This window comes from Physeter macrocephalus, chromosome 6 (assembly GCF_002837175.3).
Source record: "Physeter macrocephalus isolate SW-GA chromosome 6, ASM283717v5, whole genome shotgun sequence".
NCBI lineage: Eukaryota > Metazoa > Chordata > Mammalia > Artiodactyla > Physeteridae > Physeter > Physeter macrocephalus.
This window is the reverse complement of record NC_041219.1, coordinates 66,357,658-66,374,595: the sequence shown is the minus strand read 5'-3', so window position 1 is coordinate 66,374,595 and position 16,938 is coordinate 66,357,658. Positions and strand designations below refer to the sequence as shown.

The window sequence follows — 16,938 nt, the reverse complement described above, 5'->3', positions numbered from 1 at the left end:
CTACATTTCTGTTTTTGTGCCAGTACCATACTGGCTTGATTACTGTAGCGTTTTGTATAGTCTGAAGTCTGGGAGCCTGATTCCTCCAGCTCCGTTTTTCTTTCACAAGATTGCTTTGTCTATTTGGGTTTTTTGGTGTTTCCACACAAATTGTGACATTTTTTGTTCTAGTTATGTGAAAAATTCCATTGGTAGTTTGATAGGGATTGCATTGAATCTGTAGATTACTTTGGGTAGTAGAGTAATTTTCACAATGTTGATTCTTCCTATCCAAGAACATGCTATATCTCTCCATCTCTTTTTATCATCTTTAATATCTGTCATCAGTGTCTTATAGTTTTCTGCAAACAGGTCTTTTGTCTCCTTAGGTAGGTTTATTCCTAGGTATTTTATTCGTTTTGTTGCAATGGTAAATGGGAGTGTTTCCTGAATTTCTCTTTCAGATTTTTCAACATTAGGGTACAGGAATGCAAGAGATTTCTGTGCATTAATTTTGTTTCCTGCTACTTTACCAAATTCAGTGATTAGCTCTAGTAGTTTTCTGGTAGAATGTTTCTGACTCTATGTATAGTATCATGTCATCTGCAAACAGTGAGAGTTTTACTTCTTTTCCAATTTGGATTCCTTTTATTTCTTTTTCTTCTGTGATTGCTGTGGCTAAAACTTCCAAAACTATGTTGAATAATAGTGATGAGAGTGGGCAACCTTGTCTTGCTCCTGATCTTAGGGGAGATGGTTTCAGTTTTTCACCATTGAGAATGATGTTGGCTGTGGGTTTGTCATATATGCCTTTATTACGTTGAGGTAAGTTCCCTCTATGTCTACTTTCTGGAGGGTTTTTGTCATAAATGGGTGTTGAATTTTGTCAAAAGCTTTTTCAGCATCTATTGAGATGATCATATGGTTTTTCTCCTTCAATTTGTCAATATGGTTTATTCACAGTCTCAATTTCAGTGCTTGTGATTGGTCTGTTTATATTTTCTGTTTCTTCCTGGTTCAGTCTCAGAAGGTTGTGCTTTTCTAAGAATTTGTCCATTACTTCCAGGTTGTCCATTTTATTGGCATATGTTTGCTTGTAGTAATCTCTCATGAGCCTTTGTATTTCTGCAGTGTCAATTGTTACTTCTCCTTTTTCATTGCTAATTCTGTTGATTTGAGTCTTCTCCCTTTTTTTCTTGATGGGCCTGGCTAATAGTTTTTCAATTTCATTTATCTTCTCAAAGAACCAGCTTTTAGTTTTATTGATCTTTGCTATTGTTTCCTTCATTTCTTTTTCACTACTTTCGGACCTGATCTTTATGATTTCTTTCCTTCTGCTAACTTTGCAGTTTTTTTCTTCTTCTTTCTTTAATTGCTTTAGGTGTAAGGTTAGCTTGTTTATTTGAGATGTTTCTTGTTTCTTGAGGTATGATTGTATTGCTATAAACTTCCCTCTTAGAACTGCTTTTGCTGTATCCTATAGGTTTGGTGTTGTCATGTTTTCATTGTCATTTGTTTCTGGGTATTTTCTGATTTCCTCTTAGGTTTCTTCAGTGATCTCTTGGTTATTAAGTAGCGTATTGTGTAGCCTCCATGTGTTGGTATTTTTTATAGGTTTTTTTCCTGTAATCGATATCTAGTCTCATAGCGTTGTGGTAGGAAAAGATACCTGATACAATTTCACTTTTCTTAAATTTACCAAGGCTTGATTTTTGACCCAAGATATGATCTGTCCTGAAGAATGTTCCATGAGCACTTGAGAAGAAAGTGTATTCTGTTGTTTTGAGACGGAATGTCCTATAAATATCAATTAATTCCATCCTATTAAATGTATCATTTAAAGTTTGTGTTTCCTTTTTTATGTTCATTTTGTATGATCTCTCCATTAGTGAAAGTTCGGTACTAAAGTCCTCTACTACTATTGTGTTACTGTCGATTTCCCCTTTTATGGCTGTTAGCATTTGACTTAGGTATTGAGGTGCTCCTATATTGGGTGCATAAATATTTACAGTTGTTATATCTTCTTCTTGGATTGATCCTTTGATCATTATGTAGAGTCCCTCTTTGTCTCTTGTAATAGTCTTTATTTTAAAGTCCATTTTGCCTGATATGAGAATTGCTATTCCAGCTTTCTTTTGATTTCCATTGGCATGGAATATCTTTTTCCATTCCTCACTTTCAGTCTGTTTGTGTCCCTAAGCCTGAAGTGTGTCTCTTGTAGACAGCATATAGATGGGTCTTGTTTTTGTATCCATTCAGCCAGTGTGTGTCTTTTGGTTGGAGCATTTTATCCATTTACATTTAAGGTAATTATCGATATGTATTTTCCTATTACCATTTTCGTAATTATTTTGGGTTTGTTATTATAGGTCTTTTCCTTCTCTTTTGTTTCTTGACTAGGGAAGTTCCTTTAGCATTTGTTGTAAAGCTGGTATGGTGGTGTGAATTCTCTTAGCTTTTGCTTTTCTGTAAAGGTTTTGATTTCTCTATCAAATCTGAATGAGATTCTTGCTGGGTAGAGTAAACTTGGTTGTAGGTTTTTCCCTTTCATCACTTAAAATATTTCCTGCCACTCCATTCTGGCTTGCAGAGTTTCTGCTGAAAGACTAGCTGTTAACCTTATGTGGATTCCCTTGTATGTTATTTCTTGTTTTTCCCTTGCTGATTTTAATATTTTTTCTTTGCATTTAATTTTTGATAGTGTGATTAATATGTGTCCTGGCATGTTTCTCCTTGGATTTATCCTGTATGGGACTCTCTGTGCTTCCTGGACTTGATTAATTATTTCCTTTCCCGTATTAGGGAAGTTTTTAACTGTAATCTCTTCAAATTATTTTCTCAGTCACTTTCTTTTTCTCTTCTGCTTCTATACTTGGAATGTTCGTGTGTTTAATGTTGTCCCAGAAGTCTCTGAGACTGTCCTCAATTCTTTTCATTCTTTTTTCTTTATTCTTCTCTACAGTAGTTATTTCCACTATTTCATCTTCCCGGTCACTTATCTGTTCTTCTGCCTCAGTTATTCTGCTATTGATTCCTTCTAGAGAATTTTAAATTTCATTTATTGTGTTGTTCATCATTGTGTGTTTTTGTCTTTAGTTGTTCTAGGTCCTTGTTAAACGTTTCTTGTATTTTCTCCATTCTATTTCCAAGATTTTGGATCATCTTTACTATCATTATTCTGAATTCTTTTTCAGATAGATTGCATATTTCCTCTTCATTTGTTTGGTCTGGAGGGTTTTTACCTTGCTTCTTCATCTGCTGTGTGTTTCTCTATCTTGTCATTGTGCTTAACATACTGTGTTTGGGGTCTCCTTTTCACAGGCTGCAGGTTTGTAGTTCCCCTTGTTTTAGATGTCTGCCCCCAGTGGCTAAGGTTGGTTCAGTGGACTGTGTAGGCTTCCTGGTGGAGGGGACTAGTGCCTGTGTTCTTATGGATGAGGTTGGATCTTGTCTTTCTGGTGGGCAGGATTGCATCAGGTGGTGTGTTTTGGGGTGTCTGTGACCTTATTCTGATTTTAGGCAGCCTCTCGGCTAATGGGTGGGGTTGTGTTCCTGTCTTGCTAGTTTTTTGGCATAGGTTTTTAGCACTGTAGTTTGCTGGTCGTTGAGTGGAGCTGGGTCTTGGCGTTGAGATGGAGATCTCTGGGAGAGCTTTCATGATTTGATATTATGTGGAGCCGGGAGGTCTTTGATGGACCAATGTACTGAACTCTGCTCTTCCATCTCAGAGGCACATGGCTGACAGCTGGCCGGAGCACCAAGACCCTGTCAGCCACATGGCTCAGAAGAAAAGGGAGAAAAAAAGAAAGAAAGAAAAATAAAATAGAATAAAATAAATTTATTAAAGTACCAAATAAAAAATAATTTTTAAAAATAAAAAAATTGTAAAGTAATTAAAAAATAATACTAAAGGACAGATAGAACCCTATGACAAATGGTAAAAGCAAAGCTATACAGACAAAATCACACAAAGTACCATACACATACACACTCACAAAAAGAGAGTAAGGAAAACAATATATATATTGTTGCTCCCATAGTCCACCACCTCAATTCTGGGATGATTCGTTGTCTCTTCAGGTAGTCCAGAGATGCAGCGAAAATCAAGTTGATTGTGGAGATTTAATCTGCTGCTCCTGAGGCTTCTGGGAGAGATTTCCCTTTCTCTTCTTTGTTCCCACAGCTCCTGGGGTTCAGCTTTGGATTTAGCCCCACCTCTGCATCTAGGTCGCCTGAGGGCATCTGTTCTTTGCTCAGAGAGGACGGGGTTAAAGGAGCAGCTGATTCGGGGGCTCTGGCTCACTCAGGCCAGGGGAAGGGAGGGGTATGGAATGCGGGGCGAGCCTGTGGCAGCAGAGGCTAGCAGGACATTGCACCCGCCTGAGGCTCTGTGTGTTCTCCAGGGGAAGTTGTCCTTGGATCACAGGACCCTGGCAGTGGCAGGTTGCACAGGCTCCCGGGAGGGGAGGTGTGGATAGTGACCTGTGGTTGCACACAGGCTTCTTGGTGGCTGCAGCAGCAGCCTTAGCGTTTCATGCCCGTCTCTGGCGTCCGCACCAATAGCTGTGGCTCGCGCCCATCTCTGGAGCTCGTTTAGGCGGTGCTCTGAATCCCCTCTCCTCATGCACCCCGAAACAGTGGTCTCTAGCCTCTTCAGCAGTTCCAGACTTTTCCCCAGACTCCCTCCCGGCTAGCTGTGGTGCACTAGCCCCCTTCATGCTGTGTTCACGCAGCCAACCCCAGTCCTCTCCCTGGGATCCAACCTCCGAAGCCTAAGCCTCAGCTCCCAGCCCCCACCTGCCCCGGCGGGTGAGCAGACAAGCTTCTCGGGCTGGTGAGTGCTGGCCGGCACCGATCCTCTGGGCAGGAATCTCTCTGCTTTGCCTTTCGCACCCCTGTTGCTGCAGTCTCCTCCGTGGCTCCGAAGCTTCCACTCTGCCACACTCTGTCTCTGCCAGTGAAGGGGCTTCCTAGTCTGTGGAATCTTTTCCTCCTTCACAGCTCCCTTCCATAGGTGCAGGTCCCATCTGTATTCTTTTGTCTCTGTTTTTTCTTTTTTCTTTTGCCCTACCCAGTTTCTTGCCTTTTGGGAAGTCTGACGTCTTCTGCCAGCGTTCAGTAGATGTTCTGTAGGAGTGTTCCACATGCAGATGTATTTCTGATGTATTTGTGGGGAGGAAGGTGATCTCTACATCTTACTCTTCCACCATCTTGAAGGTCTCTCATGTCTTGGAAAGTTTTAATGTCAGGGTGGAACACTGAAGTGTAAGGGCAAACCCCACAATGAATGTTTTGAAAATTCTTCCCAACTTTCATTTATTTTCCAGTCACATTATAGATTTTTTTCCATCTCACATGAGTTTATAATCATTTTAAATTAGGGAACAGTTGCAACGTTACTTATCTTTACCTCTGTGTATTTGCTATGTTGGATACTGTGTGCACCTTGTCTACTAATTTGCATTTACAGGCATATGGCTCTCAGCAACATTCCTGGTGCCAAGTGTTATTGATTCAGATTGGGGTTTTCAAATGGATTTAATCTGTATAAACTTTTGTAAAAACTTACTTTTTTGAGTTGGGTTAGATATAGCAGGTGGCCCATATTCATGAAGCATGAGATGAATAGTGTTCCTGCAAGTTGCATTAATCTTCATTTTCACTACACTATCCTGGCAAGCCTAGGGAAGTCACAAATATAAGGAGTGGTAGAAGCAACTCTATGGTACATATATTTTTAAACCAGCTCTCTCTTTAGGAAGCCTTTAGAGAAGTGCATATTCTGTTTGTAAAGTAACATGGTATCCAAGTCTATTCATAGAAGCTCCCCACTTCAGTCTTAGGGTCTCCTGTCTTAAATTCAAAACCTGAGGCACCTGGCATTTAAAATATCTTGTAACTACAACCTGACATTTCAGAGAAGAAAATACCTGTGTTAAAAGCAAGACAAAAGAAAAACATAAAGACCACTATTTTAGACCTATTCAGCACTCAGTATACAGTTAACTTAGAAAAAAAATCATTGCTTATATTTTGGATATTCAATCATATATCAATACATGACCATTTGTGTAACTGTTTATATTTCAACATATTCAGACTAAATCAATCCTTGATCATATTTCTAGATAAATTTATATTATTTTCCAAAATTACTCCAATATTGTGATATTTGATGTCATAAAAGTGTACTATCTGGCAGCAGAATTTGGTTATTAGAAACTACTTTTATAAAATCTAAAATTAATATTAGAATATGGGAAAAGCAAGAAAAATATTATGAGCAGATGCCTAGTAAATGACTATTTTCTACATAATATTTATTTGGTTAATTTTTTATTGTTTTATATATACAGTTGGATACAAATATTTCATCACAAGCATTTCTATTTTTTTCCTGTTCTAATTAATAAGTGAAGTCGTTTTCTAAAAATTTTCCCTTTTGGCGTTTATATACCTTTTTTGTAACTGTAACCAATTTTGGCTAGAGAATGTCTGCGGTACCCATAGTGACATATGAGATATAATTTTTTAGTCCCCTGGCTGGCCAAATTTCAATTATCACTTTTATGTAGTCTACTGTTGATTCACTGGGAACTGTTTTAGAGAATTATTGGTTAAAATCCTGGAATCCCTTGGCAACTTTGCTGTTCTTACCTGAACTAGCTGTGGGAGATATTCCAGTAGTTCATCATTCAAGAGGTTGTCTAACTGTTGAACTGCCACTTTACGAATTTCTTGATCTGGAAAACTAATACAAAGTAAATATATCTACTAAGCTGTTAAAAGTATAAAATAATGCATGAGAAATATCAAGAAAACAGAATTAATTTCACCTCCAATGCACTAGATAAAATAATAATCTCACAATCAATTAAGATGTTCATTAACACCAAATAATCATTCTTTTTTCATATTCTGTACTCTCCTATGAACTGCAGTAGAAAGTTGTTTTGACTTTCAGATCCCTGCCGGCTTTCCTGCCTATAAAATGTGGATTATAGAATATAAAAGATATTTTCTAAAATATATGAAAATTTTTGCTTATTATTTAGCCATATGTTTAAGTAAATTATTACCAGCTGGACACCTGATGGCATATATGATTAAAAATGGGATATGGTATATTTAAATGAGTTTTGGCCAGATGATAATGAAAACCAGGAATCTAAACTATCTTACAATAAATAAGCACAAATAACTTAATACAGCTGAATCTTACTAGACTGTTAAGTTCTTGAGGGTAACTATGCCTTACTCATTTTTGGACTGCAAATGCCTGTTGTAAGATTTAGCACCAATTAGACATAATAAAAGTTTGTTACTGAACTAAATTTAGTTAGCATTTGAAACCCTGTAGTCGCTCTTCATATTGGCAGGTTTCTCATCTGTGGGTACATAGGGTTCACTGTACTACACCATTTTAAATAAGGGACTTAAGCTTCTGCATTTTGGTATCTGCAGGGGTCCTGGAACTAATCTCCTGAGGATACTGAGGGACGACTGTGCTCCTCCGATGGGCTCCTCCGATTGCCATTCTCTTGCTCCATCAGTAGAATTACATTCAATTATCTCTAGCTCCTGGGAAGTGCCTAGATATAACTTTGACACCATACTTAGTATGTAGATTAGTAGATATAACAAGGGTATTGATAAGAGCAATTAATTTTAAACAAGTCTTAAAAAATTAGTATGTATAATTTAAAACTTGAAGGAAACTTTTTATAGTAATTCACTTAAAAACAAAGACATGAATGAACAAAACCCCCAAATCCTTTTGTATGGGAACAAACAAAATGCTTTTCAACCAGTCAGGTGAGAGCTCTAAAGACTGGCTCTCAATACTGTGGAGGTCAGAAAACTTTAAAGTCTCCAAGGTCAGTCTCTTTTCAACATGTCAGATTACTGAAGGGTGAAATAAATACCATGCAGCTACAGTGTAAAGGAAAAAAAGGCATTACTCAGTATCTCCCAACTGTCCTTGATAGCAGTTTGAAATGTACTGCTTAAACAGGTTACATATTTTTTCTTCATTTAAACTGAGCATTTTAATTGCAACAAGAATTTCACTTCCAAGGTTAGTCATCCAAAACCCTTATTTCTGACCTGCAAATACTTTTCCAATAATTTTCTCCCTATGAACATTCTAGCAATAAGACCTAGTGAGAATGTAGTCCAGGCACATCTCAAGAAGTACCACTAAGGTCAGAAGATCTTAGCATAGCATTAAGCACAGACGGAGAGTAGAAATGGTGTAATAAAAATGCAAAGCTGGAAGAAGGTCAGCTTGTTTTAGCACACTAAGACTTTATTTTCTCCTAACGAAATGTGATTGACTAATTTATTATTCTCAATTACTAAACCATTTGTCAGTGGCTTGTAGATGTCAAGGTCAGTTGGAGGACAGTTTGAAGTCTTAGAGGGAATAGTTAGTTGGTATATTTTGTTGCCTAAGCGATGACTTAGGTCCGATACTAGTCATCCATGCTTTCCTGTGTGCCTATTTTATCTTATTGATGTGAATGACAACAAAGAAGGAAAAATAGAAAACAAACATCACAACAAAACAAAAACCTTTGGTGAACACTATACTGGTAATTATGTATTTATTTCCAAACACTAGAAGGTAAACACTCTGAAAGCAGAAAAATTTTGCCTGTTTCATTCATATATGTGTCCGCATTGCCTCTAGATTGGTGAACACTCTCCACATATTTGAGAAATGTCTAAACTGAATTAATTATCATTCCACCTAAAACATCTCTACTATCAGACTTCTGTCTTGCAGTCTGTGTTATCACCTTTCTCCAGTCATGTAGGTCTGAAATTTTAATGGTTATATTTTCTCCCTCTTTGCCCTCTTCATTTAATTTTTCCCCCTTTCCATCTGGTGAAATTCTATTTATCCTTGAAGTCAACGCTCAAGCATCAATTTACCGGTGAAACTGTCCCAGCCACTTTCTAGCCCCCTGTTGAGATCATCACACCCTTCTCTATGGGATTCTATACACATGATTGAGGATAGGCTCAATCATTTATATCCTTAGTCCAAGCATAACTGAATATATTTGTGGAATTCCTAGTAGTCTCTTATCTTTATATCTCATCAGTTGCCAAGTTCTGTTGATTTTTCTATCCCAATGTCTCTAGCATCTACACTTGTTTCAATTTCTTCTGCAACTGTCTATGCTAGGCCATAATTATCTCATGCTGGTATTAGCATTTTTCATAGCAATACCTTATAAAATTTCCTGAATTATTTTGTAAGTTCATTTCTCATAAACCATTAAATGGTTTTCTATTTTCAAAGGACCTCTCAGGCCCATACTATTCATTTAGATATTCAAGGCTGGCTGAACACTCCAGATTTTTCTACTACTGTAATACTGAATAAACTGCTCTGGCTCATTGTATGTTATTTTTATTTTGAAAATGCTATGCTCATTCTCACCTTTATGAGCACTGTAACCTCTGCTTGGAACACCCTCCCTTCTCTTCTTAAAGTTTTAGTCCTCCTTCAAAATGTGGATCAAATCCCCTTGAAGGCCACTACGCCAATCTTTAGCAATCACTTCTCTGAACTCCAAGGGCCTTGAGTGGTTAAATCCACTGGGCAATTAGGATATGCTAGTGTGTGTTAGGATTTATCATTTTATATATATGTATCTTCATTCCTCAGCTAGTGAATATATAAACTGAAGATAAAGATTGTTCTATCTTCTTTTTTATATTTCTAGAATTTAGCACCATGCTCCATACATGTTGAGTGATTAATAAAAATGCATTGGCCATGAAGATAATAATGAAGAAAATCATACTCTGGAGCCCATCTTATTTCTTGTGCTCTGAGATAATTTACATTGGTAGCAATAGGCTTAATTCCACAAACACTACTCATACAAATTCCAGATTTTTTTTTTCCTCTCAGTCAAACAGTAAGAGAAAAACAAATCTGAAGGTAATGGAAAAGAAGGGTTTATTTTCTTTTTTTTCAGGCTCCTCAGGAACAGGAGAACAAAAAACTAGTCATATCTGTATAGTATAGTCCAAAAGGAAATTATATATTGTATTAACATGTACAAATGCTGGGAAGAATGTTTTTGCACCTTCATAGAAAGGAATGTCTCTTTTTATTCATTACTGTTGCTTGAAGTTCAGGAAGAAATTGGAAGAGAAATTGCCAAGAAATGAACCACAAGACATCTTGAGATGTGACTAAGACCTAACGACATTAAAACATATCCAAATATAACTTGAATTTGACTATTTTAGGAAGAGTTGGCCACATTAAAAGAGATGCTGGCAGTATTGGTGAAGTTCCTGGGAAATGGGCTCTTTCACATATTGCTGGCAATATACGGGAACATGTATTTAAAAAGAATCTTTAAAATGTGCTTACTCCTGGATCTAGCAATTCTACTTTGGGAATTTTTCCTAAGAAAATAATCAAAGGTGTGTGTGAAGATATATGTATGCAAACAAAATTGGAAATAATATAAATATCTAAAAATAAGCAGTTAAGTTAAATGTGTTATGACCATATGATAAAATACATGCTGTCATTAAAATATTAAAATAATATTTAATAATATGAGAATATTATGAAAAAATTGTGCAATTTGTGCAGTATAATACCATTTAGAAAAATGTGTGCATTTTTCCATATGCTTAACAAGAAAGATGGAAAAGGAAGGATCAAAATATGAATACCAAATTTCTGGATGGAAATGTCATGGATGACTTTAGTTTTCTTTTTTATGCTTAGTTTTTCAAGTTTTCTATATGAAAGTTCTATTGGTTACTAAAAAAATAATAATTTTTAAAGTAAGTCTCATTCAATTAACTATGAAAATATATTAATAATTGCAAATATATTACCACTAGGAAAAAGATCTAAATCATATGTCCTTTTAAGAGTGCACATTGTTGAGTAAAAGAACAAGCCTCATATCTTGTAGTTGATTGAGAATACTCTTTTAACATGATAGGCCCAAATAGGGATCTCTGCCTCTGGAGAATTTATGCTTAATACCTTTTCATGGCCATGAACTTAGCCACAGATCAATGGACAAACATGTTCCACAAATCCTGGCATTTCTTTCCTGTGATATTGTCTGAAACTATTTAATCTTTGGGGATATAGTTGTTGGCATTTCATGCTCAGTAACTCGCTCCTCAATGAGGTGAGGGCTACCCATATTAGTTCTCTGACTGTGGTGTGATATTTACACACTGAAATGTCATATGTATCAGAAGAACTGCAACCTATTTTGAATTTTCTACAAGCCAGGTTGTTGTACTTTCCAATGACCTGATTTGCTTGAAAAATAAGTATAATTTTTGCCTATAATAAACCAGAGCCACTCTCTAGTGACCCTGCTAACCTTGGGATTACTAATTACTGTAGGCATGGACATAACACCTTGAATCTGGGGAATAAACGAAAGTCTCGTTAGAAGATTCATCAGACTTATGTCAATTAGGTCCTTGTTTATATTTATAAGAAACTTCCTTATAATCAATAAGAAAATAGATAATTTAAAATATAATAAATGGAGATCTATCTGTTTTGAGGTATTAAAAGGATACAAGATCAGTAAAATTCCATTACTTGTTGGGGAGGAGATTATGTAAGGTGAAACAAATTTTCATTTATTATGAAATTTAAAATAATTAGGCATAAGAAGAATCCAGTGAAATAATCACTTATTTAAGGTTATTCATAATTTTTTAAATGTCCATTTAAGTAACTTTACGCAATCTAATTTAGTTTCCCAAGCATCTCTGAATAGAGGAGCAAAAAAACAATTATGGTCAAAAGCAAAAATATCAAGACTGGCTTACTATTCAGTTTTATATGAGTTTCGTGAGCAGTGATTCTATAGATTCAGGGTTTAGTTGCTTCTGAATTGAGCTAACGATTGCATCTCTGGGATTTCTAAAAGGACAAGATACCATAGCTAAGGTAAATATAACTGTGTATGGTAATTGTTAAGGAATTACCTAAAAATAGCTTACTGTCCAATGAGGACATGTGGACACAAAGAAAAAAATACCCCTTGAAGACTGACTGTAAAAGTTGATAGAAAGAATCTACGACGTGGCAAAAAACCTCAAAATGTGAAAAAATTAAGTAAAATTAAAGCAACTTCAAGATAAACATTTTTCAAAGAAACTTCAGTGAAATATCAACTCTATATTTTGCCAACAATGTAGGGTAAACACAAAGTTTAAAGTCAAGCAGAGAAATACGTTGGAATTGAATCTTTACATGGGTAGGAAAGGAAGAGTATCAAGTATTTAGGTAATTTTTTGGCTCAAGGTAGAAGCAGAAACTGACTAGTGGTTAGAATTTGCTGTACAATAAAAGTTCTCCAATTTATTTTTTGGTATCCGGACCCTTTTACACTCTTAAAAATTATGGAAGATTCCAAAGAGTTTTTGTTTATGTGAGTTACGTCTATCAACAATAACCAATTAGAAATGAAACCAGGACATTTAAGAAATATTTATCAATTCATTTTATATGACATTAATAAACCCATTACTGGCTAACATGAACACTATGTTTCTATGAAATATGTCTATATTTTCACAAAGAAAAAATTTAGTGAGAAGAATGATCAACTTGTTTAACATTTTTTCTCTAATGTCTGGCTTAATGGAAGACAGCTGAATTCTCTATCCGCTTCAGCGTTAACTTTGTTGCAATATCGCATGTCATGTAGTCTCTGGAAAATCCTACTCTACACTCATGAGTGAATGAGTGTGACAGAGAAATGACATCTTAGAATTATTATGGAAATAATTTCAATCTTGTGACATCTCTGTAAACATCCTTAGGACTATAGACATCACTTTGAAAACTTTGGATATACAACATAGTTTTGGCATGTGTTACTGTAGTGGGGCCATAAGTCAAGGAATCAGCACTTGTGCCCTGTTTCTAAGAGAGTAGCACATCAACCTATGTCTTCCCTGAATGAAAAACTGGTTTTGCAGTCATCTGACTTGGGAATTGTCATTCCTCCTCTTTTCCCTCAAACATTTATAATTTCTCTCATCTCAGAGGGCTATAGGAATATCACAAAGGATTCAGACAAGCTTCAACAGGACCAGTGGAATTGTGAAGTGAAATTTCAACAGAAAAATACATCTTTTAACTTTTTCCATTTGACTTATTTTGTCATTTCTACTTTTTTCTTATTTTCTTTCTTTTTCTCTTTTGTTCTTCTTTTTCTAGTTTGAAAAACGATATAGGGTCAATACCTTACTCAAAGAACTTTGAAGTGATGGGTGAAAGCCAAATGTCATGTAGCAAATGACCTTTAAAAAAAGCAGCTTGGAGTAAACTGAAAAGCAAAGAAATCTGAGGTCAAATTTAAGTGTAACAGAAATGTCAGACTTCTGAAAACACACTAAGAATTCAGGCAGACTGCCATGAGGCTATTCACAGTTAAAAGCCTCAATGTCAGGTTAGAATTAGAAAACCATCAGAAGTACAGAACTGTTTTTCCAACAGGTTTTGAGTCTGATGACACACTCAGCATCAACTGGAAGAAAAATGTCAATATGAATATCTTTGCTATTTTTCAAAAAACAATCAGACGTGACAGAAGAAATTTTTTTCTGGGAAAAATGGTGAATAAGGCTTCTTTAAGATGATCGTCAACTTCTATCTACTGAATAATTCATGCTCCTTCAAAAATTTTCACATGATTACAAAATATTAGAATTCAAGGAAACTTGGAGACCTGGTTCAACCTCCTGACTGTACAGATGAAGAAAATGAAACTCAGAGAGTTTGAGCTGTTTTCCTAAGGTCATTCATGGTGACACTGCAACTAGACTCCAAATATCCAGAATACTAGGCCAGTTTTTCTAGCAAGGCCTTCTAATCTTTTGACTAGATATTATCATATATGCTTATATGATATGCACAAGACTAATTTGAGTGTATTTTTAATTTTATTTCATTCTAAATGGATCAAAGAGACATATAATAGTGAGCAGTGTAATTTGTCTGTTTGGATCGGGGCATTGGTCCAGTCATGAACCAAAAGGAATAAGAATGAATCATAGACCCAAAGGGACATAGGAACTGTACAGACATTTCCTGATGGATAGTCTATGGACTTATGCATGGATATTGGGAATTAACTATATAGTCATGGTATTAATTAAAATTGTTATTAAAATTAAAGAGTAGTTATGGATTTTGTTCCTCTTTATGATTGCATTTTGATTTTACTTATAGACAAGCTTAGAAAGGTCCTATCTTAAGCAAGTGGTGCATTGAAAGCACAATGGAGAGATTTTGTGTTTGGATGCATTAGACGTTACATGCAAAAGCAGCATGATGTTAAGAAAAAAAATAGGGATTTTGAATCTAAATATAAAGGTTCTTCTTATCTTATGCCCTCTCTCTCTAAACAAATTTATCTGCACCCTTGACTTAATTCCCATTCTTCTCTGGATGATTTCCAGATCAGGGTCTCTAGCTTAGATATCTTTGTTGAACCACCACCAGTCATCCCAAGCATACCTCAAAGCCAACATACAAAGCCTGAACTGCAGGGTTCTTGTTCTTCTATAATCGGTTTGTCACCCAGTGTGCCCCATCTTAGGGAATGCTTCTATTATCCTCCTACTTACACAAGGCAGAAACCTAAAAAGTAATCCTTGATACCCCTCTTTTTCACTACTCCTCCCCATTCAATCCTGTCATTTTTACTTCTAAATGTTCTGATTCTCTTCATTTTAATATGTCACCACCACCACCTTCTAAGGCTGACTTGCCATTCTCTGACACCTGGACTACTTCTATAGCTTCCTATCTCATCTTCTCTCATCTACTTTTGCTTCCCTCACCAAATCCATGCTTCACTCAGAAACCAGAGGAATCTTTGAAAGATGAAGATCAATTCGAAATATTCTCTCACTGAGAATCATTTATGGCCTTCCTGTTGCTATCAGAATAAAGACCAAGTTGCTTAACATGGTCCTGTTTAGAAGACCTTAGCATGATCTTCTAGTTCCATCTGAACATATCTGTTCATCTCATATCACACACTCCTTCCCTGGATTCCAGGCACACGGGCTCTCTTCCCGTTTCTTAAACATAGTTTCCGCATTTCATAGATTCCCTCTTCCCAGGAAGCTCTTCTCTTACTCTCCTTTTTCACCAGTTCATTTCCATTCATCTTTGATCTGAAATCAAACATTACTTCCTCAGGGAAGAATTTTCCCACTCTGGAGAAAAGATTTGGGTCCTTTATGTTATAATGGAACCATGTGCTTTTCACTCAGAGCTGTTATAACACCTGTTATTTTACATTTATGATTTGGTAGTGGCCTATTTCTCCCCACCTCCAGTAGACTGCAACTCCATAAAGGCAAGATTATGTATCTTTTTGCTTAATATGCTTGCTTCAGGGCCAAGCATAAGTAGGCCATCAATAAGTACCTATTGAGTGAATGAATAGACAAATTGGGTTTCAATTTCTTCATCTGTAAAATGGGGATCAGTAAAATGGAATTTGTAGATGTTGGTAACAATATTAAAGAGATTGTTTTATAGGCCGAATCACATAACATATTGTAAAAGAGCTTAATAAGTAAGCTATAAGTCATTATTCCATTGTCAAATATTTATTAAGTTGCTAACTCTTTTAACATATACATTCTGACAAGTGAATTTAAGCTTACTGAAGCTTACTAGAAATGAAATTGTTCCCAGGAATTTATTGATATTTACAATTTGGCTCTGAAAAAATCTGAAAACTCTAAACTCTCTTAAAAGTATAGTTATGATGAAGAGGATAATGATGATAAGAATGATTGGCAGCATTTACTGAAAGCTCTCATAAGTACTTTATCCTGTAAAGTACATGATGCTTATTACTCCCAAAACTTGTCCAAGGTCATTCAAGTAATAAGTGGCAGAGACAGATATGTTTGATTTCAAAGCTTATATTATCAACCATGAAATATGGAAGCAACTCCAGAAACTCTTCAAAAGTACACAAAGGCAAGATACATATCTTTGGGTTTATGCACTTCTATGTTTTTCATTTTTAGTATATCACCTTGACTCTCCCTTCATGGAGAATACTGAAACTTTCACATTTTTCTCTTCCATATCCATAGTTATCTAAAATCATATTCATATTTTTCCTTCCCTGCCAACTGAGAGGAACAAGTTACTCTCTTCCTCTCCTTGATAAAATTTCCATTTGCATTTTTGGTCCAGATTGTTGGCTGTTGGTGCCATCTCATTTTGTCAGTTCACCCATCCCTGTTTTCTGATCTTCCCTTCATGCACCTTTCATCTCAGTTTTTAAACATGCTTGAAGCTCTTTTATTTCAACAAACATATGGACCCCAAACATCAAAATCTTTTTCTTACCTCCTCCAACTTTAGTGATCTTCTTGCCTTTACTAGCAATCCTATTCCAAGAGGCACAATTTATTTTTCTCCATTTCCTCTTCAAGGCCTTGAAGTATGGCATCCAACTTCACTACCCAAATCTGCTCTTTCTTCTACAATTCTTGTCTTGGTTAATGATGTAATTATTTATCATTTACCCAAATCAGAAAGCTCCAAGTCTTCCTTATTTCCTCTCTCTTTTTCACTTTCCTCTGAAATGTTTCTCAAATTTGTTCTGTAAATTTCTACTGATGCCTTGATCAGGCCCAGACCATTTTTCAAGTAGACTATTTCAACTTGCATCTATCTAATATCCTTGCTCTTATTCTATTCTTTTTTCAGTCCACCCTTCACAATAATTCACAGAATTATCCCTGTATAAAATAAATCTGATTGTATGACTCCCATTCTTAAAATTCCATGGGCTGCAGTAAAGTTAGTTCCTAGTAATTACCTGACTCATGAGGCCCCAAATGACCTAAACTGAACCACTCTTTTCAACCATGTCTCCCAGTACAATTCCCTCCTAA

General features: G+C 35.9%; 1 protein-coding gene across 2 annotated transcripts in view; it reads right to left on the bottom strand.

Annotated features, from left to right (window-relative positions):
* PIK3C2G (phosphatidylinositol-4-phosphate 3-kinase catalytic subunit type 2 gamma) overlaps positions 1–16,938 on the bottom strand; it is a 370,041-nt gene that overhangs the window by 214,193 nt on the left and 138,910 nt on the right. For both annotated transcript variants that reach the window (XM_024129228.1, XM_007126978.3), the window contains one exon: positions 6,637–6,730. In XM_024129228.1, coding sequence (XP_023984996.1) covers positions 6,637–6,730 — 94 coding nt within the window. The remainder of the gene's footprint in view (positions 1–6,636; positions 6,731–16,938) is intronic.